The 19,634-nt window shown below is 58.3% G+C and overlaps 4 protein-coding genes across 13 annotated transcripts; 1 reads left to right on the forward strand and 3 right to left on the reverse strand.

Annotated features, from left to right (window-relative positions):
- Positions 1 to 367: 367 nt before the first annotated feature.
- On the reverse strand, positions 368 to 3,928 carry NOL3 (nucleolar protein 3). Of its 4 annotated transcripts, XM_044255983.1 has the most exons (5): positions 3,786 to 3,928; positions 3,273 to 3,365; positions 1,109 to 1,411; positions 600 to 941; positions 368 to 515 (listed from the first exon to the last, which is right to left on the reverse strand). In XM_044255983.1, the coding sequence occupies exons 3-5, from the start codon at positions 1,401 to 1,403 to the stop codon at positions 508 to 510; spliced, it is 645 nt and encodes a 214-aa protein (XP_044111918.1). In that variant the 5' UTR covers positions 1,404 to 1,411; positions 3,273 to 3,365; positions 3,786 to 3,928; the 3' UTR covers positions 368 to 507. The 4 variants fall into 4 exon arrangements, with proteins under 4 accessions (XP_044111918.1, XP_044111919.1, XP_044111915.1 ...); XM_044255984.1 differs by lacking the exon at positions 3,273 to 3,365; XM_044255980.1 differs by lacking the exon at positions 3,273 to 3,365 and having other exon boundaries at positions 3,730 to 3,928.
- Positions 3,929 to 4,436: 508 nt separating this feature from the next.
- On the reverse strand, positions 4,437 to 9,530 carry HSF4 (heat shock transcription factor 4). Of its 2 annotated transcripts, none has more exons than XM_044255985.1 (13): positions 9,385 to 9,530; positions 8,624 to 8,732; positions 8,405 to 8,532; positions 8,180 to 8,304; positions 7,838 to 7,913; positions 7,658 to 7,722; positions 7,029 to 7,131; positions 6,640 to 6,767; positions 6,292 to 6,519; positions 5,448 to 5,553; positions 5,275 to 5,340; positions 5,088 to 5,157; positions 4,437 to 4,826 (listed from the first exon to the last, which is right to left on the reverse strand). In XM_044255985.1, the coding sequence occupies exons 1-13, from the start codon at positions 9,505 to 9,507 to the stop codon at positions 4,675 to 4,677; spliced, it is 1,479 nt and encodes a 492-aa protein (XP_044111920.1). In that variant the 5' UTR covers positions 9,508 to 9,530; the 3' UTR covers positions 4,437 to 4,674. The 2 variants fall into 2 exon arrangements, with proteins under 2 accessions (XP_044111920.1, XP_044111921.1); XM_044255986.1 differs by having other exon boundaries at positions 6,292 to 6,415; positions 6,640 to 6,781.
- Positions 9,531 to 10,092: 562 nt separating this feature from the next.
- Positions 10,093 to 13,810, reverse strand: FBXL8 (F-box and leucine rich repeat protein 8). 6 transcript variants are annotated; one of them, XM_044255987.1, is made up of 3 exons: positions 13,738 to 13,810; positions 11,938 to 13,495; positions 10,093 to 11,399 (listed from the first exon to the last, which is right to left on the reverse strand). In XM_044255987.1, exons 2-3 carry the CDS (start codon positions 12,087 to 12,089, stop codon positions 10,427 to 10,429), a joined length of 1,125 nt encoding a protein of 374 aa, XP_044111922.1. In that variant the 5' UTR covers positions 12,090 to 13,495; positions 13,738 to 13,810; the 3' UTR covers positions 10,093 to 10,426. The 6 variants fall into 6 exon arrangements, with proteins under 6 accessions (XP_044111922.1, XP_044111928.1, XP_044111925.1 ...); XM_044255993.1 differs by having other exon boundaries at positions 11,938 to 12,093; positions 13,738 to 13,804; XM_044255990.1 differs by having other exon boundaries at positions 11,938 to 12,134; positions 13,738 to 13,804.
- An 87-nt stretch (positions 13,811 to 13,897) lies between these two features.
- Positions 13,898 to 19,634, forward strand: TRADD (TNFRSF1A associated via death domain). The gene is made up of 5 exons (XM_044255994.1): positions 13,898 to 13,956; positions 17,142 to 17,300; positions 18,139 to 18,416; positions 18,499 to 18,703; positions 18,820 to 19,634. The coding sequence occupies exons 2-5, from the start codon at positions 17,150 to 17,152 to the stop codon at positions 19,128 to 19,130; spliced, it is 945 nt and encodes a 314-aa protein (XP_044111929.1). The 5' UTR covers positions 13,898 to 13,956; positions 17,142 to 17,149; the 3' UTR covers positions 19,131 to 19,634.

Genomic DNA, 19,634 nt, shown 5'->3' on the forward strand with positions numbered 1-19,634 from the left:
CCTCTTCCTCTCTCCTAATCTCACTTCTCAAGGCTGTGAGCTCTAGCCTACCCTAAGTGGAGAGAAGGCTCCCTTCCCTGTACCATGCCCAAGGTACATGAAGTGGGGGGCAGGTATCTACACAGCCCCACCCCCTGCAACTGGTTCATGAAGGGAAAAGGACTGTGGGGCAGGGTCCAGGGGTCTGGCCCTTGTCACACTAGGGGCCTGGGACTGAGGGCTCTAGGGGGGCGTGGCTTGGGCTATTGAGGATGAAATGGGGCTAAGAACTGGACAGTGGGGCATGAGGCTGCCCAGGTTGCTGAACTTGAAGGGCATGGACCCACACCCTGGTTCCTGGGCAAAAAGTCAGAGTCACACAGCCCAGGCTGACCCTCTAGAGTTTATTCCCTTCTAGTGGTACTGGGTCAGGTGGAGACTTGGTGGCAACCCCCAACACATGTCAGGGCAGGATCCCAGGTCCTACGCGGCTTGGGCAGGGGTGGCCTGTCAGTGTTCCTTCAGCATTCAGGAATCTAGAGATGACAGAGAAAAAAATGGTCAGTAAGGTGGGGCCCACGCTCCCGCCAGTCCGGCACCGGGTTTGGGTAGCCTCACACCTTCAGACTCATCACCAGCCTCGAAGTCGGCCTCGGGCTCGGGCTCGGGCTCAGGCTCGGGCTCAGGCTCGGGTTCGGGTTCCGGCTCCAGTTCAGGTTCGGGTTCTGCCTCTGCCTCTGGTTCTGGTTCGACATCCCGCTCAGCCTCTTCAGAGGCCCCAGCTTCCAGCTCCGGATTGAGTTCCTCGGGCGTTCCGGATTGCACTGCCTCTGAGCCCCCGGGAATCCCAGCCTCTTCGCAGTCTGAAGCTCTGGGCAGTTCGGGGCAAGTGGTTCTCAAGCCAGGGGCCTCAGGTGTCCAGTGGCCAGGGCACGAAGTGTCGTAGCTGCGTTCCCGGTAGCCTGGGGCGGAGGTGGGAGTATCTGAGGCTCATTTTCTGCCTCTGCGGTATCCCCCGCGCACACACACACACACCCTTGGGGGTGGGGGAGACTAGTACTCCGTTCCCCACTCTACCCTTTATGCCACGCCCCGCGCTCTGGCTCAGGCCCCGCCTCCGCGCGCTCACCGGTGCCCACGTGCTGCCAGTCCCAGGCGGGGTCGGGTGTCCGCGTGGTCCGCTGCGCGCAGTGCAGCAGCTCCTGACAGGCGACCTCGCCCTTGCTCTGCACCAGCAGCAGCAGGCGGCGCACCCTGCGCTCGGTATCCGGCAGCGCGTCTAGCGCCTCGTACTCGGGCCCAGTGAGCACGCCCCGCGCCAGCAGCGCATCCAGCAGAAGCCCCGAGTCCGCCTGCAGCGTCTCCACCAGGCGTTTCCGCTCGCGGTCGATGGTTTCTGAGGGCCGCTCCTGCGCATTGCCCATGGCGGGGGCTGCATGGGGGAGGGGAGAGAGGTAGTGGGAGCCGGGACTCTCCACTTTCGACCTCTCCCCCAGGGTCTCAGTGAACACCCATGGCTGCGATTTAAGTTCACCTCCAGCCCGGTGGCCGGAGAGCTCCTCGGCAGAGGGCTTGTCCCCAGTCTACTCAGGCTTCTCTTCGTCCCCTAAATGGCAATTGTGGCTCTCCTCTCCTCTGGGTCCGTATTTACTCTCTACCCCTCTCCCCAGTCAGCATGTCCCTCCTGAGCCCCCGCTACCTGTGGATCCCATATTCTATTCAGACCTAGTTTATCCAAAGGAACTTCTATTTCCCAGCCTGCTTCCCCACCGTAACAGGAAGAAAGACGGTCCCAACTGATCCCAATACCCAGCCTGCAGCCTCGACTTTTCCAGTTTATCCGCTATTTCTGTCATCCTAACCTCTTTCTTAGTCTGGCATTTCCTGTCCAGCTTAGACCCTGCAGAGCACTGAATCCCCTCCGCACCCAGAGCACAAGTGCTGAGGGCCTCCCCTCACCGACTGAAGGAAGTCCGGGCTCCTTATTCTGACTCCGAGGATACGCGCTGCCCCTGCAGCCCCTCACCAATGCCTCCAGTATGTCCCATCTCCCTAATACCTAAGCAGGGTTACCTGAATTTTCTTAAGTCCTAGCTCTGACCAAGATCTGACATCACCTGAGATCCAATTGTTTCCCTGCTGCCCTGGGAATCTTCTCTTGCTGCTTCCTTAAATGCCATAGACCCAACTCATAAAAGCTGCCAACAAATGCTGCTGAACTTTCAGTTTTCTTCCATGGATCTTCCTATTTTGAGAGCCTGTCTCTAGCAAGCAGTGGGTGTTAGGTAGAAATTAATCCATTTATTAACAAGCAAGGACAATGGCCCATCCCATCACTTCTGGGGTGGCCTGACCCAGGCAGTAAGGCCCCTGGCATTAAGCCGCAAAGGGGTCAGGCCCTAGACCACTCCCTCTCTCAGCTCATCTCCTCTAGCCTTGGCTTTGTCCACATAGCACCCTCCTGGGTCTCATCCTCCTTCTGAGGTCACTCCCCTACTTCTCTATCTGGCTCTAGGTCTGGGAGAGGGGTTGTAGTCCAAGCCCCATCTTGCCTCCAAGGTCTCTCTCACTACCACCTGGTGTCATGCTGTGCCTCCCTGGTCATTTCACTGCTCCTGGCCATACCGCATTGTCAGCGCTTCCCCCAGACTACTGAGCAGAGACAAGAACTACCCCCTGCCCGCCCCCCGCCCCCCCCCCCCCCCCGTCTCCATCAGCATCCTCCCTCAGCCCCCCATCATCATCTCCTGTGACAGTCTCTCTCAGTACCCTTCACTCCCGTCCCGTCCCATCACCCCCAAAGCATAGTGACTTTGACAAGTCTCTGGGGCAGGATTTATTGTCCCCATTTTACAGATGAGGAGACAGCTTCAGAAAGACCAGAGGGCAGAATTGGAATCTGACTTGGTCCAGCTTGAACTTTGAGATCTCCTGCCAAGCAGAATATCAGCCTCAACTACTTGTCCCCTTTCCCCACTGCCCATCAGAGAGAATTAAGATCGTGTGGCCTGGCCACTCAAACCACCTCCCACGCCTATGGACAGCCAGGTTTCCCCACACACACACACAACACCTATTTCCCTCTGCCACACAGTGCTGGGAGAACCGTGCAAGCCCCTGGCACATCTAAACGTTTGCAGATGCTGTTCCCTAAGCCTGGAATATCCTTCCCCTCCCTCCACGCTGGGGGCCCATCCTCCAAGACTCAAATGTCCCCTTGTCCACCCCAGTGCCTGAGCGTCCCCAAGGCAGACTGGCTCCTTCTCTTGTGTGCCCCAGAAGCAGCATCTCACCACCACGCTGACATCACTTCACTGTGTTCAGGGACCCTCTGCCCTCTTCAGCGAAGACCTCCAAAGACTGTCTCCCAGTCAGGGGTGCAGGACCTGCTCAGTACAAGTTGGGGGTGGGGGACAGATTGGATTGACCCCACCTCCCTCATGGCTCTGCAAGTTATTTTCATGTTAGCCTCCTCCCTGCAGTATGCCAAGTGCTGCACTTTGTCCTGTGTGGGGTGCACAGCCCCCAGCGGCAAGTCAACCGTCGGAACTGAATACCGAAATTAAGTCCCGGCCAGTCCTTCAACGATCAGAGGCCAAATCCGGAGCTCCAGGTGGCTCCAGGTGCGAGGCATCGAGGAAGGTCTCGGCCTCCCTCCCACCTCTCAGCGCGGTCTCTTATGCTAGAGAGCGAGGGTTGTGGGAAACGGCGAGAGGCTTTACAAAAGAGCGATCACAAGGCTCCCCTTACCTCCCCCGCACCCAGTCCCACCGCTAGAACCCGGTGGAGGGGCGGTGCTCACAGACCTCCTTCGAGCTCGGCTGGTGGTGGTCGGGCGCGGATTCTGCCCAATCTCAGTATCTCTTCCCTCCCCCAGCCGGGTGGGGTGGGGCTCCCGGTTCTAAGCGTTCTGGGCGGCCCCACTCACGGGTCGAGCCTCCGCGGGGCAGTAGATGACGAGGCAGAAAGGGCAGGGCGGGGTGGGGGTGGGAGCAGCAGCTGCGGCGGGGGCGGGGCGGCCAGGGCTGCCGGGAACTGGGAGCGGGGAGGGGAAGGGGGGAGTTCTGGGGACACCCGGAGGCAGGCTTCGGGGGCCGCGCACCCCTGGGCTTCTAGGCATAGTCCGCCTTCCCTCCCCACCCCAGGCGCACGGAATGAATCCGGGAGGGGGGCCTTCTGGCGTCGGGCAATTCCCGGGAGATTTAGATCCATCTTCTCCTTGAACTCTCTCTGCTTATCCCAGATAAGGCTCAGAGAAGGGGACCAACTTACCCAGGATCACAGAGCAGATGCATTGTGGAACCGGATGTGACCCCCAAAACCCCTGAGGTTGTAGTGGCCACGTGCTAGCCCTGGAACCGGCCACTGGGCAGGAGACTAAGCATAACTAGGGCTTAGTGTCCCAAGCACCTCCACTCTCCAGGGGTTCCGCTACTAAAGCTTTAGCTGGAAATTTCTATGAATTCAAAGTCCCCCTCCACCCCCACCCATGACTTCTGTGCTCCCTGGTCGGTAAAGAAAAGAGACCAGAAACACAGAAAAAAATGCAGTTTATGTGCAGGGCTCAGTGATGGAGAAGGACCACAAAGTAGCAGGGTCTTGGTTCTGCCTCTTCCAAGGGCACCAGGAAGCCCAGAAGGGGGTGCTGCTGCAGGCCAGCCCCTCAGGTAGGCTGGTTTCAGAGCCAAGCAGGTCTCAGGGGGAGGGATTGGACCCGGGGCCTAGGTAGGAGGCTCGGCTCTCAGGGGTGCTGTAAATGGTTAAAGCTCCAGGAAGGCCGAGAGTTGGGCCTCCCAAAGCCGCTTGGACATCCAGCAGGAGTGGTGCCCCAAGGGTGGAGTCCTTCCCTAGGAGGATTGGGCTGTGCTCAGCAGGGAGAGACAGCTCTTCCTCCTCTCTTGGAGGAAGGAGAGCTTTACCTGTCCTGCCTGCTGGTCAGTCAGGATGAAACATCCATTCTCTACTCTCACCCACCGCCAGAGCATGGGTAGCCTCAGTAGCTATCCCAGGGGCAGCCTGAACTCCCAGTACTTCCCTTCAAAACACAAACTTCAGCCCACCCAATCCTGGCAGCTCAGACCAAGGTCCTGAGTCACCACAACTCTCACCTGGCCCTGGAGAATTTAACCCTTTGACTGCCAGCTCAGTCTCACTCCTCTCTGGACCCAAGGGCTGCATCTGCAGAGGAGAACCCCAGGAAGCAGTTGGGGAGGGGAGTGGAGGAAGAGAGCTGGGGCTCTGGCTGAGGGCTTGGTTCAGTAACTCTAACCCTTGCCCTCCCCACCTTCATCTTACCAGGGACAACTCCATGTCCAAGTCCATCAGGGTCCATTCTCGCCCTTGGTGGCTGGGGCCCAGCACCTGGGGGAAGCGCTCAGCCAGTGGTGCCCTTTCCCCCTCCAAACAGACCCCACCCAGGCCCCCCTCCCCTCTGCCCTGTGCTCCTGCCCTGCTGAAGGTATACTCACATCGAGGGGCCCTGCGGGCTCCACACTTTCAGTGGGGGGCTGAAGCAACATGGGAGGTAGCAGATGCTCTGGGCTCCGCACCCCCCTCTCCAGGCCCAGAGTTCCCCTGCACACAGAGAACTGCTGTCAGCCTGCAGTGTTCACCCCACATTAGGTTCCTAAGGAACCTGGATACATCAGGATCAAAATAGGACAACTACAAGATGGTAGGAGAGGATTCCCCACATAGAGGGTGCTTAAGGAGCGCCTCTGCTTCCTAGGTTTGACTTGAGGTTTGGATTATGGAACTAGGGTCTTGGGATACATGTCCCTTTTGTTTGGAATTGTCAGCACCCATGGTTCTTAAACTATAGTGTACTTTTCAATGTTTCCAATCACCGAAATGAACTCCGTTACAATACAGGTTGGGGGGGGCGGGGTGCCTGGGTGGCTCAGAGGGTTAAAGCCTCTGCCTTGGGCTCAGGTCATGATCCCAGGGTCCTGGGATCGAGACCCCCATCGGGCTCTCTGCTCTGCAGGGAGCCTGCTTCCTCCTCTCTCTCTGCCTGCCTCTCTGCCTACTTGGGATCTCTGTCTGTCAAATAAATAAATAAAATCTTAAAAATAAAAAACAATACAGGTTCCGGGGCTCTACCCTAGATGGACTGATTGACCTGATGGGAGCTTCTACTTCCCAGGGCATTTTGATGCTGGTACTCTTTAGAGCAACTCTGAGAAATCTGGTCATCATATTGCCTCACCTCCCCCTCAGCCACAAGGGGCAGGCAAGGCTGGGAAGTTAGCGGTGGTCTACCTGCAGAAGAGGCCCCCAGGGCTCCCAGGCAAGAATGGACGCTTTGCTCACCTGTCAGATACCTCCCTGGGACCCCTTGGTTCAGGCTGTTGGGCATTCCTGGGCCCCTCAGGGCTGAAGTTCCCTTTCCCTTCCAGGATGGCCTGCACCACAGCCACAGGCAGTGGCGGGGGGGCTGTCACGCAGAAGTCACACTCGTTTGGGGCCAGGGCCAGCCCGGCCTCGCCTTCCCCCCCTGGGCTGGCCGGCTCTTCTTTGAGCAGTGCCAGGCCCTTCTCCCTGCACCAGAGAAAAGCTTCAGCCAGACTCCAGCACTGACCTCCCCCTTATCTCCACAGCCATCTGGGCTGCCAGGCCCTCCCCTACAAGCTCTCCAGAGGGCAGCCCTGTCTGTCTTACCTCCTGCCACTTCTGGAAGGAGAAAGCCTGGTCCCATCAGGGGATGGAGAGTCTTCGTGGATGTCAGAGATGATAGGGCCCCTGGCCCTGTGAGAGCTGCTGAGTCCCGAGGCGGTCTCTGGGAGGGGCTGTAAATAGATGACTGAGCCCAGTTCTTCCTCTCAAGCAACAGGGAGAGCCAGAACCTAACCAGTACCCACATCTACCAGGTCTGAGGAGTAAGATTTGAGGGGGGAGGCTTATTCCATGCTGGGGAGCCTGGGTTTGGGGTGGAGCGGAGGTGGGGGGCTGGCCTCCACGTTCTCTTCCTGTTAGGGAATGGGGGAAAGGAATAGGCTCTCCATAAGCCCACTTTTGCCCTAGGGAAGGGAGGAGAAGAAAAAACCTACCGACTGGATACAGTAGGGGTCCTGCAAGAGGGCACCAGGTAGGGGACAGGCACTGAATTTGGCTGGTGTTGGGCATGAGCTCCCCTCCTCCAGCATCAGGGACCTGTGCAGGGGGCAGGGCAGCTACATCCCCCAGGCCTCTCAGCCTGCACCTCCCTCCCTCAGGCCCCAGCAGCCAAGTCAGCAGAGCTGAGGCCTGTTGCCAGGGCATCAGTCACATGTTGGAGGCAGAAGGGGCTCCCCCCAGAAATGGGGGCCTTTTGGGGGTGGAGAGGGGAGGGAGAGAGCATGGTTTGAGCACCAGACCCTCTGCTGTTGGGTTGGGATGTTTTGGAGTGAGGAGGAAGGGACTGCTAGGGGTAGGAATTTCGGGCTAAGGTCTGGAACACAGGGATCTGGGAATGGGAGTACTTGGTAGGATTGGAGGGAGAGAGGGAAAGTCCTGGAGGGGGGACCTTGGGGAAATTCCCATGGGTTGAGGAACACTGTACTGCAGGGACGAACAATGAGGATTCCTGGTGAGAGCTGCTGGAAGAGAAGGAGTCCCCGCATGGGACCTCTGGCAGGGAGGTTCCTGGGAAGTGGAGGGGTGTGTGGGGGGGGTGGACGTCGCTGACTTTCTTACTCACAGCTTTCTCTTAGCTCCTGCGCTGCTGGACCCTGTCTGAAGTGGCCCAAAGAGGCACTGGATCAGCTAAAGAGGAAGCAAAGAGTTCATTCATACTTGGGACATTGTCCCCAACCAACAAGGCACTTCCAGGTGGATTTGTTCAGGAATGGTAGAGAGAAGGGTAGGGGGAGAGGAACACCTTTCCAATGACCCGGTGCTGCTGACCATGGCTCTGCCGCAGAGTCACCACCTCCCTCCATAAGATCTCGTTCTGCCTGCGAGGGAAGGCATGGGAAGGTGCTGAGGCATCTGAGAGTCCTCCCGGTTACCACCCCCCACAGAATGGCAGGTCTAAACCCACGACCACTCCGATGAGCATCGATCCGCCCAGAACTGAGTTCCACAGCTCAGCCTCTTTGGACGGAGGCACTAAGAAATGAGAGAGGAAGGAGCTGTCCAGAAGAACTGCCTGGCAGCCAGTGTTCTCTCGCCCAGACTCCCCTTCTCCCTCCCAACCCTCCTACGCCCCCTCCCCCCGCACTGCCTGAGCTCCCGCAGCCGCGCCTCGGTGCTCTCCTGCACTCCCCGCAAAGCCTGCACCTCGCCCAGCAGCCGACCCAAGTCCTCGGGGCGCCAGCGGCCGTCGTCGCTGCGCAGCGCTGGCACCTGCAAGTGGGAGGCACCATCAGTTCAGAGTCTTCGAGAACAGGGCTAGCCTTCTCGACACCTCCACGCGAGTTTGCTGGTTCCCGAAGGACGCCCCCACCTTGCGCCGCACACGTTCCAGTAGCTGTTCTCGGCCGCGTACGAAGCTCGGGTGCTGAAACTCGACGTGGTCGCGCTCGGGCCTAAGCAGGCCGCCCTGCTCAATGCTCACCACCTTCCGAAAACCATCTAGGGAGGGGGGAGTGGGAGCGTAAATTGCCCCACCCCCCCGCTCACCAAGGCCCTCGCACCCACGTCCCTCCCGGTCCTAGGAACTCACACATGTTGAGCTGCCGCACAAAGCTTGCCATGTTGCTGTGCTTGAAGTATTGGGGCAGCACTTCCTTGGCGAAGCGGCTCTGGTCGCTTACGAGGAAACTGGTCCCGCTCTGCCAAGAATGCAGCCCGCCCACCCACGGTGCGGGCGGAGACCGGACGACACAGTGAGCCGTGCCCGCCCTCGGCCAGGCCCCCCGCTTTGGCGCGCGCGCGCGCGCGCGCACACACACACACGCACACGCACAGACACTCACGCGCTGGAGACCCGTGCCGCTCATGAAGACATGGGACAAGGCCAGGCCAGAACCAGCTCTGCGGCCTAACCTGGAGCGACCACAGTCAGTCCCTACCCTAGCCAGACCCACACTCCGTACTGGGTTCTGGGAAAGAAAGAGCAGAAGCCAGACTTCCAACCCTGGACGGGTCCCAGATCCAAGACGCCACCCCGATCCAGAACCAGACCTAGCTCTTCCCTTCTCCAAGTCTCTGTTTTCCTATCTGTCTGTTGGGGTGGGGTGGGAACTGAATGACCTCAAAGATCCCTCAGGCTCTAGGTCTCCAGAAGGCGCCTACCCTTTCCTCGGTCCGGAGGAAGTCGCCTCATCTTCATCTCGCACAACCCCTCCAAGTTAAACTACACTGGACAGCTGAATCGGGAGACCCATAACCCTGTCCCAGACAGGGGTTGGGTGGGCGTGGATGTTCACTGACGTGGAAGGATCCTGGGGACCACTGGGGAAGTCACGGGGCCCCAGCCCTCACCGGGCTCCAGCGGATCAGGTGGTCGGTCCCCGGGTCTCCCACCAGCGCCCATAGCTTGCCGAGGAACGCAGGCACTGGGCTGGGGCCCGGCTCCGTGGGCAGCGCGGCTGGCGCTTCCTGCATGGCGCAGTCTCGGCCGGCTAAGAGCTCGGGCCGGGTGCCGCGGGCTTGTGAAAGCCGCGGAAAGTGCTGCGTTTGCCGCCCGCCCCGCCCTACTCCGCCTCCCCGCGCGGGGTCAGGTGGGGACCACGTGCGAACCCGCGGGGCGGGGCTCAGACCTCGGCAGCCGCACCAGCAGTCGGAGAGGGAAGGCTGGGATCGAATGTGAGTGGAGGGGTGCGGTGGGGAGGAAGACCCGGGTTCTAATTCCACCCTACTCAGGCTGTTTCCTCCTTTGATCTTCGGGAGAAATCACCCATGCGCGGCCCGGTGTGGGCTGGAAAAGCCCTAGAAGGCGATAGCCATTGCCTGGATAGGGAGGGCAGATAGGAGCAAGGGTGTGGAGAGCGGGTGCGGAGAGAAGCTGGCACCATTCCGCAGAATTCTGGGGCGTTGTCATTCCAAGGATGCGGAGTGCCCTGTCCCTGACCTCCGTAGCCGCATCGGTACAACTGATCGATCCCATGCCAGCCCGGTCGGGTCCTTGGGCCTCTGAAGTTTCCCCGCCCTCCCCCTTCAGAGCCGGCCCCACCTTCCAGAGGACGCGTGTTGCTACAGGATTTGTTTATTTCACACTCACACCCGAGTCGCCACAGGAGCCAGGGTCCTCTCTCTATCCGCCCCCCTCACGCGCCAGGGCCGTGGAGCTAGCGCAGCGTCAGCAGAGGAGTGGGACTGGGGGAGGATGATCCCATTATGGAGATCCGTCCAATGGACTCAAGACGCTCTGGGATGGTCCCAACGCTATCCTACATGCCCTTATCTTCCAGAGGCACAAGACGCAACAGAGACCCGAAGGAGCGGGATGGCAGTTGGTGCACGCCTGGACAAATGCATCCAGCATCTTAGCGGCCACATATATGCTGGAGAGGCGACCACCCCATCACTCCACAGGCGTGGGCAGCCAGGGATGGGGCTCCCGCGTTAGTTTGAGCGTGTAGCTGCGCAGGCGCGGACAATGCGCGCGGAAGGCGTGCAACACAGAGGGTCGTACCACACAGAAGCAGTGTACTTCGCGCAGGCCCGCGCAGCGCGCCGCCAGCAACTCCAGTGCGGCGTCCAGCTCCACTGAGGCAGCCGCGCGCACCTCAAGCGCGCGCAAGGTTGCGCCGTAGTGGCGCGCTGCAAAGCACACCGGGCCTACAGTATCCCCAGAGAGGCTGAGGCGTAGCGCAGCCACTGGCACGGCAGGTTGTAGGACGCGCGTCACGCTCTCAGCGGGCAGCGCTGGCTCCAGCTCCAGCTCCACGGCCAGTCCTGGGTGGCGGCGGCGCACCGCGACCCAGGCTTCCTCGGGCAGGCGTGGCGCGCGTGCGTCCTCGGGGCACGCGCACCGTAGGGCCAGGAGAGCGAAAGGCGCGCGGTCCGGCGCTGCCAGCACCTGGAGGGCAGTGCCCGACAGGCTAGCTAGGTGTAGGCCGAGGGCGCACAGGCGCGGGCAGGCTTCTAGTAGCTCGAGCACAGAGTCGGGCTTCACGCTGCCTACCAGCGTACAGTTGTCAAGGAAAAGACTGCGGAGCTCAGGGCAGCCGCGTGCCGCCTGCAGCACCAACTCGTCGTCCAGCGTAAAAGGCAAGCGCCTAAGGTCGAGGTGGCGCAGCGCGCAGGCTGCCCGGCATATAGCGTGCACGGCGTCCAGGATGTCGCGGCCTGCATCGAAGAGCGGCTTTTCTCCGCGGCACTCCAGGCGCAGGCTTCGAAGTCCCGGGGTGCGGACCGCCAGGGCGGTTAGCAACTCAGTGGCCGCCCGGCGGCTCGGCTCCCTCGCCGGCTCAAATTCCAGTCGTAGGTTGTGAACATGGTCCAGGCAGGCAGACAGGTATGGTAGCAGCGTGCCTTCTCGCTCACAGTCGCAACTTGCAGTTAGAACAGTGGTGAAAAAGGTATTGGCCACAAGAAGCCTCTGCCCATCCCCACTTCCTGACACCCCACACATATACCTCCCAGTCCTGGTCATGCCAGGTTGCCCCCAAATAGCCACTGATACTAGGAGGGAACTCCTTTGGACGATGTCAGATGCACCTGCCGTGAATTGAAGCCCTGGCAGGGAGAGCCAATGGTATTTCAGGAACTCAGCTTTCTCAGGGGGCTAAGCGTCCTCTAGAGTGTCAGATTCCCATTCTGCCTCTGCTGCTACTTACCTGAGTGACCTGTAGGGGGTAATTAAATCAATCTGCCTCAGTTTCCTATCTGTGCAATAGAGATAATTCTGCCTATCACTACATAAGGTTTTCGTGAGGATTAAATTAATATATGTAAGGTACTTAGAACACCGGTTGGTACATAGTACGTGGTCAACAAATGTTAGTAATGATTATGCTTTTACATGTAGATATCCCCAAGCCCAGACTCCATGAGAAAGGGAGAAGGCGGGAGACGGAGGAGTCTGCTCACCTGATGGTCGTGTTGTGCCACACCACACTGCAGGTAGCAGCAGCAGCCCAGGCTCTGCAGACCCTGGCAGCAGCTGCACGGTCCCTCAGAGACAGGTGGCGAAAGATGAGTGCCAGCACCTCCTCTGGCAGTTGCTCTCCAGGCTCAGCCATGGTCCTGGGAGAGATGGGAACTCTGCCACTTCCAGAAGCTCTTGCCTGGAGAGAGGGGCATCTCTGGGCTCCAGAAAGCCAAAATGTTGAGGGGACGACCAGAGCCTATGTGTGCAAAGGCTTGTGGCCCAGAAACTGCTACATAATTTGCAGAGCCCAATGCAAAGCTGAAGATATTATTAATAATTTCAAGTGACAGCAAAACATTTAACCAAATTATTAAACAAAGCATGAGGCCCAGTTTCACTTACTGCACAGGTCTCAGATCCATGATCGCCCCTGGTTGCTGAAAGATTTCTGATTCTCCTTTATACTACCTTCTCACTTGTTGAACAAATCTATCTACATTTTATGCTACACTAGAAGGAATGCAACCACGATCTGTGTACGAGGTTGATAAAGCCAAACATCTGGATTTGGAAAATGCTGTTGGATTTTTCTCTTCGCCCCTAAAGTTTTCCCTGGGGAAGGTGGAGGGCAGCTGCACCTGCCCTGAGTCGGGACAAAGCTGTCCTCCCCTCCCCATCCCATCCCAGCTCAGAGAGCCTACTGTCTCCCTATACACACACTCAGAGCCACCGGGACCACCCAGACTAGTCTTCCAGACACCTTCCAGAACTGCTCTCTTCCCAGCTTCTGTTGAGTTCCAGGTTAGTACTGGACCCAAGCCTCGCCTCAAGGGCCATTGAAATGAGGGCTTCTCAGACGGCGGGGGATATCAGAATAATCCGGACACTTGTTCACAATACAGAGTCTACCGCCCCACCTACTAAATCAGGCTCTTCGGTAAAAGTGGGGCCCAGGAATCTGAATTTCAGCAAGTACCAGTTGACTTTACAGGTCCGGAGTTGAGAGACCTCATCCCAAGCCAGTCACTAGAGTGACGCCTGGGTTAATAGGGCGGGGGCATTGGAGAAGACTTCTAATTGGCGGGGACCACCAGCCAATCAGGAAGCGGGGGAGGGGTGGGGCACAGCGGAATCCGCTCGAAGAGGGGGCGGCTCGTTCCTTTCCTCCACCTCACTGGGGAGACGTACCGGGTGCTTCCAAAGAAAGGCCGGCTGGGTGGAGAAAAGCTTCGGGTTCTGGGGCCTTAGGGGTCCTGGGTTCAAGTTTCAATCCTGACTCCGGACCAGTCCCGGCTCAGGTCGGGCAGTTTCGGTTCCTCTGGAGTTCTGCAGACCCATTACAGAGCGCGGCCTTTATCGGAAAGTGTGTCCTCTTCAAAGTTGCCCATTTTAGGGTGCTTGAAAGTTTTCCTACACAACGTTTCACACCACTTGCCAGTTTTCTAGTTCCCCGTATTTTCCAGGCTAACGGTCCCTCACGGCACTTTGTACCTCATGTATCCTGGGGCTTCCGATACCCGCGGCCAGGCTTGAGCTTGGACCCACCGGCACCCCGTTCTGAGTGTCAGGGAGTAGGAGAGGTTAGAGATCATCCCGCTCAAACCCTCCCCACCCAGACGTCACTAGAAAATTGTGGTGCCCAGGGGGTGCCTCTTTGTTGATTCGTCCGCTCCCTGCTTGAGAAAGCGGGGTAGCTCTCACCCTGGGCCCCCTACCCCTGGGATCATAAGAGCCGAAAGCGCCCGAAGTCTTTTTCGGTGGCTCTTTACGCCTTCTAACCTCGGGCGCCAAAGTCTTACCTGCTCTACGGACCAGGTGGGCTTTGCCCAGAGGCTGGGGACTGGCAGCGAAGGACAGTGGGCGGGAAGAAACCGATGGGCGCATTGGGGGCGGGACGCCGGGGCTGACTGGGCTGCTGGGGCTGGGGCACCACCCCTGCGCTTCGCGCACACCCGGAAGCATCCTAGCCCAGTGGAGCCCGGCGGGCGTGTGCATCCGAGCTGGGCCAAGGCCGCCAGGTTAGTGCAGAGGGTGGGTGGGCTTCCCGGGGCTGGCGCGAGCAGAGGCGAATCCTGGCTCAGGAGGCTGGGCGCAGCTCGGTTGTCATCCGCGACTGCTCGGGCCAGTTGGTGGCGGCGGCCTGTTGGGCTGTTTCCGTGAGAGGCGACAGAGAGCGTACGGACGTTGGCGTTCGCAGGTTCCTTGTCCCAGCTGAGGTCCTTCGAGGGGGTGTCAGGTTCCTGCTGGTTGGAAGGCGGGCTGGGCCTGATTCTGAAAATGTCTGTGGACAAAAACCTGTTCCCGCCCCAGCCAGGTGAACATGCGACCCCAGCATGAGAGTGGGCACAACTGGAGTCAGGGGGAACTTCCCTCGGGAGCTTGGGAGCAGGCCAGCTGAGCAGGGAGCGCTCCAGGATGGATGCAGCCCTTGAGGGACCACCCGGCCCAAGGCGGAGCTGCCAAGGGATCGTTAGGCTATATTAATGGCGCGCTGTGTCTGGCTGGCCCTTGGTGGTAGGGGCCTATTTTCTTGAGTCCGTACCCGCTAGTGGCTCACAGTCTCAGCTCAGCCCAGAGTCCCCAGGACCCGGCCCGTTTCCACCCTCAAAGAGGCGGACTCCGGGTGGGTAAGGCGCGGGACTTCCCGAGGAGGGGCTTCCGTAGGACACGTAGGAAGGAGTTCCCCAGCGGACCCAGGGAGCCCAAGGTCCCTGTCCCAGTTATCTGACCCTCTGAAACTCCAGGCCGGCAGACCCGTTTGACTTCTCCCATTTGTCCACTAGTGAGTGTGATGAAGCATCGCCTCTTCCTCCAGGTTTCCAGTACCCGCCATGACAGTCCTGACAGGCAGACTTGGGCCGGGTCCTGCCCTCACAATGATGGGGTCAGCAACTTCTAGTCACAGTCACGGGGCTAAGAAGACAAGGAAGGGGAAATGTTTCACAACAGGTTCCCACACTCTTCTACCCTCTGGTCCACTCCCTTTGGGCTCTAACTCCTTTCACTTGTCTTGTACTGCTCTTAGTCCCACTTGTCACCTATAGAGTCTTACCCCATTTATGTTTTGGTTTTTTTTGCTTCAATTTTATGTCGCCTTTAAAAAAAAGTAGGCAGAGAGGCAGGCAGAGAGAGAAGAAGGCTCCCTGCTGAGCAGAGAGCCCAATGCAGGGCTAGATTCCAGGACCCTGGGATCATGACCTGAGCTGAAGGCAGAGGCTTAACCCACTGAGCCACCCAGGTGCCCCTTTATGTTGCCTTTTAATACAAGGGACATAGGTCTATTTTACATAAAGTTGCTTGTTGCTAGAGACAATGAAAAAAAGAATCTCCCTTCTCCCCACTCTCTTCCCCAGCCTCTGCAGAGGTAAACAATGCTAGCTAGCTTCCTTTTAATTTCCAGACTACTGCTTTGGGTAACCTCACAAATATCAATATACCCATAACCGAAAGGTTATGGGGGGGGTGGGCACTCAAAAGGCATGTCTCCTGTGCGAACACAGGGGGTGGGATGGACCATCACTAGGTTACCATTTCTCTTGCCAGATCTGGGTGATGCTGGGGAGCCTCTGCACAGTTAGTGTCCCAGCTTTGGCTCTTGGGTTAGGGTGTGGCAGCAGATCTGAAATGCAGCCTCTACTTTTAGCTCAGGATTCCTGCTCCTTCCTCATCAAGGTCCAGGGTCCAAGGTCCAAGGTCCTAGTTCCTTATGGTACTAGTTCCCTGTGGCAGCAATCCCCCCCCTTCCCTGTCCCTCATGTTAATGGGTGCCAGCTGGGGCCCACCCCATCTGTTCTGCCCAGAGCAATGACATCCAGGGTGCTCACAGCTAGGGCTCAGTACGCTGAGCTATATATAAACGTTGGAGATCAGAGATAAAGAAGTGTGACTCTTGGGGCAAGAGGTGAGGTCTTGAGCCAACATTTCTGGGACAAGGATGGAATGTTGCTTCAAGAGGGGTGGGGAGGAAGAGGCAGGGCAGTTCTCCATCTATAACCTCACAGTGCAGTAACAGGGAGGCAGTTAAACTGAGGAGGGTCAATGAAGTGGTTTCCTGGTTGGGAATTCCCCGCACTCCCACCGTGATCTAGGGGCTAGGATTTTGTCAGAAGATAGAGGAGATATGAACACCAAGGGGCTGTGGCTCTGTCTGGACAGGGAGGAAATCTGTGAAAGAACAAATTGAGTTGCATAGGACAAGAGTCCAACTGCCAGGACTTTGACTTTAGAACAAAAAGGAATGATTTAAGTGACGTAATTGAGAAGGTCAGGGTGCAGCTAGAGCCAAGAGCATAGCATGGTTAGGCATGCACCTCTTTATCTCTTGGCTCTGTATCCTTCTGGGCCAGTTTTATTCTCTGCCAGCCGCGGCAGAGGAGTCCTGTCCTTTCTTCCAGCTCAGTCCCTTGGGAAGGGAAACTAGTGTCTCTCTTCCTTATTGGTCCAGCCACAGTTGCAGGCTGGTTCTGACAGGTTGGTCCAACCTAAATCCTATGCCCAATTCTGAACTAATCACTTTAGAAAGGGGAGTAGAGTATGTGGATTTGGCCAGGCCTATTTCACTTGTGCATACCTGGAATTAGGGAGTGGAGTTAGGGCTCCTAACAGGCACATGGATTGAGAAGAGGGAAGAGGGGAGGCCCAAAAGGTGAATCAGGATTAGGAGAGGGAATCTGGGCAGGTGAAAACTACAGGTGTCCTTTGAAATGGACCCAGGAGGTATGTAGTAGGAATGCAGGTGACAAAACCTAGTGAGGGCTATTGTCCCGAAGTGATCATGGGGGTTCAAGTTTAAGCTGAAGGCATACCAGGATATGGGTTCTGTTGGCTATGGGGCCTGGGCACTATCCAGGATAAGGATGTCTCCTGTCAGCTTTGAAAGAGTGACCACTTGGCCTGAGGAGAGGGCAGACCTTCTCTGCCACCACCGCAGGGGAGTACCTCACTTCTTCCGCCACTGTGACCCTGCGCTTTCTCTGGGAAGATAGTGGCCCGACAGTCCTCACTGCAAGTCTGCGCTGAGCTGTGCTGTGTTGTGCAGATTTAGAAGCACAAGGGACTGCCCGTAAGAGGATGAACTTCCCCTCACAAGTGTGCCGGCTGGGAGCGGGGGTAGGGGGGCAGCAGCTGAACCACACAGGACTGGACAGTTGTCTCCAGGGCAGGGTGGGGGGTGATCTGGATGCCTGACTATCTGTTTCTCCAGGGGTCAAGATGGCGACTGGGCCAAATGGGCTCGACGAGTGGGTGGGCAGCGCATACCTATTTGTGGAGTCCTCGCTGGACAAGGTGGTCCTATCTGATGCCTATGCTCACGCCCAGCAGAAGGTGCCGGTGTACAGAGCTCTGCGGACTGCACTGACAGGTGTGTGGGTGGGCGGGTACTTGGAGAGGAATTGGGAGGGTTTGGGCCTTTTGTGGGTGGGACCAGGGGCTGAGGCCCCACCTCCTCAATTCTTTGGGTCTGTGCTTAACTACCGAGGTACAGAAAAGATTTTACGGGGAGTGGGGAGAAGAGGAGAAGGATGCCTGGCTTTGTCTTCTCTGTTTACACAGGTGTGCCCTTGGGTGTAGACGTGTGTCCCGTGTCTGTGTATGATCTACCTATATATGCACTAATGCCCCCACCTCTCTATGCCCCGCCAACTCCCCAGACCAATCAGCTCACTGCTTTCTACTAATTACGCTTTCTCTCTTTTCCTCTCTCACCGCAGCACTCCTTGCCCCAAAACCCTCCCCAGTACCTACCTTTTGGGAGCCCCCCTTTCCCATCTCAGGGCACAGGCCACAGGAAACTGAAACCGGTTGGGGAATCTGCCTCCTTCCTGGGCAGCGGGAGCCACAGTTAGTAGAGGCCGAAGACCTGACACCTTCCGCTCCTCCGCTGCCCCGAGGGCCTCCTACCAGAAAGGCTTGGCCGACCTGGGCACTGGCCCCTCTCTGCTGCAAAGCTTCTCGCCAATCCCTTTTGCCTACCCTCATTTGGGGCTTCGAGGATGGATCTGGGGAGGCACCCACTCCGTTGCTCCCTGTGATAGGTTCTGGCCTTCATTTTGGGTTGTTGCTGTGTGCCTCCCAATTTTGTTTTCCAGCTGGGAGCTAGGGGCAGGGAGGGAGTCTGTGTGGGCTTCACCCCACCATGACCGCTTGGAAAAATGGCCCCGCATGGGGACCGCCTGTCGCATGACTGTCCGCCTCCGCAGAGAGTGGCGGGAGCCCAGACGTACTGCAGATGCTCAAGATCCACCGCAGCGAGCCCCAGCTGATTGTGCAGGTGCGTTTCCGCGGGCGCCAGCCCTGCAGCCGCTTTCTCCGCGCTTACCGCGAGGGGTCGCTGCGCGCCACGCTGCAAGAGTGCTTGGCGGGGGCTCTCGCCCTGCACTCTGTGCCACTGCAACTGGAGCTGCGCGCCGGCACGGAGCGGCTGGACACCTTGCTGACGGATGAGGAACGCTGTTTGAGTTGCATCTTCGCCCAGAAGGTGCGGCTGGGCAGGGGCCAGTTTGGGGTGGGGCGGGGATCTGCGGCTAAGACGCCCACCGACGCCGCACTCCCCTCCCTAGCCTGACCGGCTCCGGGACGAGGAACTCTCTGAGTTGGAGGAGGCGCTCCGAAATCTGACGTGCGGCTCGGGGAGCCAGAGTGGCAACATGGAGGTCGTTCCAGCGCCCTCGCAGTCCCTGGCCACCTCTCTCTCAGAGGAGAAGCCACCGGCACCACCACCGCCGCCGCCTGTCCAGACTTTTCTGTTCCAGGGTCAGCCCATAGGTGAGGCACGTGCAGAGTCGAGGCAGGGTCCTCGGGAAGAAGGAGTTTGGGAGGAGCAGGGTCTGGGACAGTCTTGGTGTTCCCGAGCTCACTCTGCTTCCCACTCCTCCCCGCAGTGAACCGGCCGCTGAGCTTGCAGGACCAACAGACGTTTGCGCGTTCAGTGGGTGTCAAATGGCGCAAAGTGGGGCGCTCCCTGCAGCGAGGCTGTCGTGCGCTGCGGGACCCGGCGCTTGATTCACTGGCCTATGAGTATGAGCGTGAAGGGCTGTACGAGCAGGCCTTCCAGATGCTGCGACGCTTCGTGCAGGCAGAGGGCCGCAGGGCCACGCTGCAGCGCCTGGTAGAGGCCCTGGAGGAGAACGAGCTCACCAGCCTGGCAGAGGACTTGCTGGGCCTCACAAATCCCGATGGCAGCCTGGCCTAACCTGGGTACCAGAAAAAGGGGGGATTGGCCAGTTGCCCAGCAGGATTTGGAGCGCCCGAATGACCCTCGGCTCCTTCTGCTGCTATTGCTGAGCTCCTGTCCATCCATGGGACACTGAGACCACACTTGTAACCCCACTTAGCCCAGCTGTTGGAGCTCCTGGGCACTGTCGACTGCCTTCTCCAGGAGTTGGACAAGCACCCACCATTCCTGTTGCAGTGACATTGGGGGTTTGCCCCCAGATACTGTGAGATTAACAGGGTGCATGGGTGACCTGCTGCAGCAGTCTGCCCACCCCAAATGAGGGGCTTCTGGCCAGCCCTTATCTCTTCACTCATTGAACAACTACTCATTAAGCACTTGCTGTGTCCTAGCCATCATCCTGGGTGCTGCAAATACCATGGTGAACAAGATACATGAAACCTGCCTGCCCCCAGTTTATACTCAGTGTCGGACTGCAAATTTTAAGCAACAGCAATAAAATATTACCTGTTTTTTAAAAAA

The sequence above is a fragment of the Neovison vison genome, chromosome 7 (assembly GCF_020171115.1).
Source record: "Neovison vison isolate M4711 chromosome 7, ASM_NN_V1, whole genome shotgun sequence".
In the NCBI taxonomy this organism is placed as follows: Eukaryota; Metazoa; Chordata; class Mammalia; order Carnivora; family Mustelidae; genus Neogale; species Neogale vison.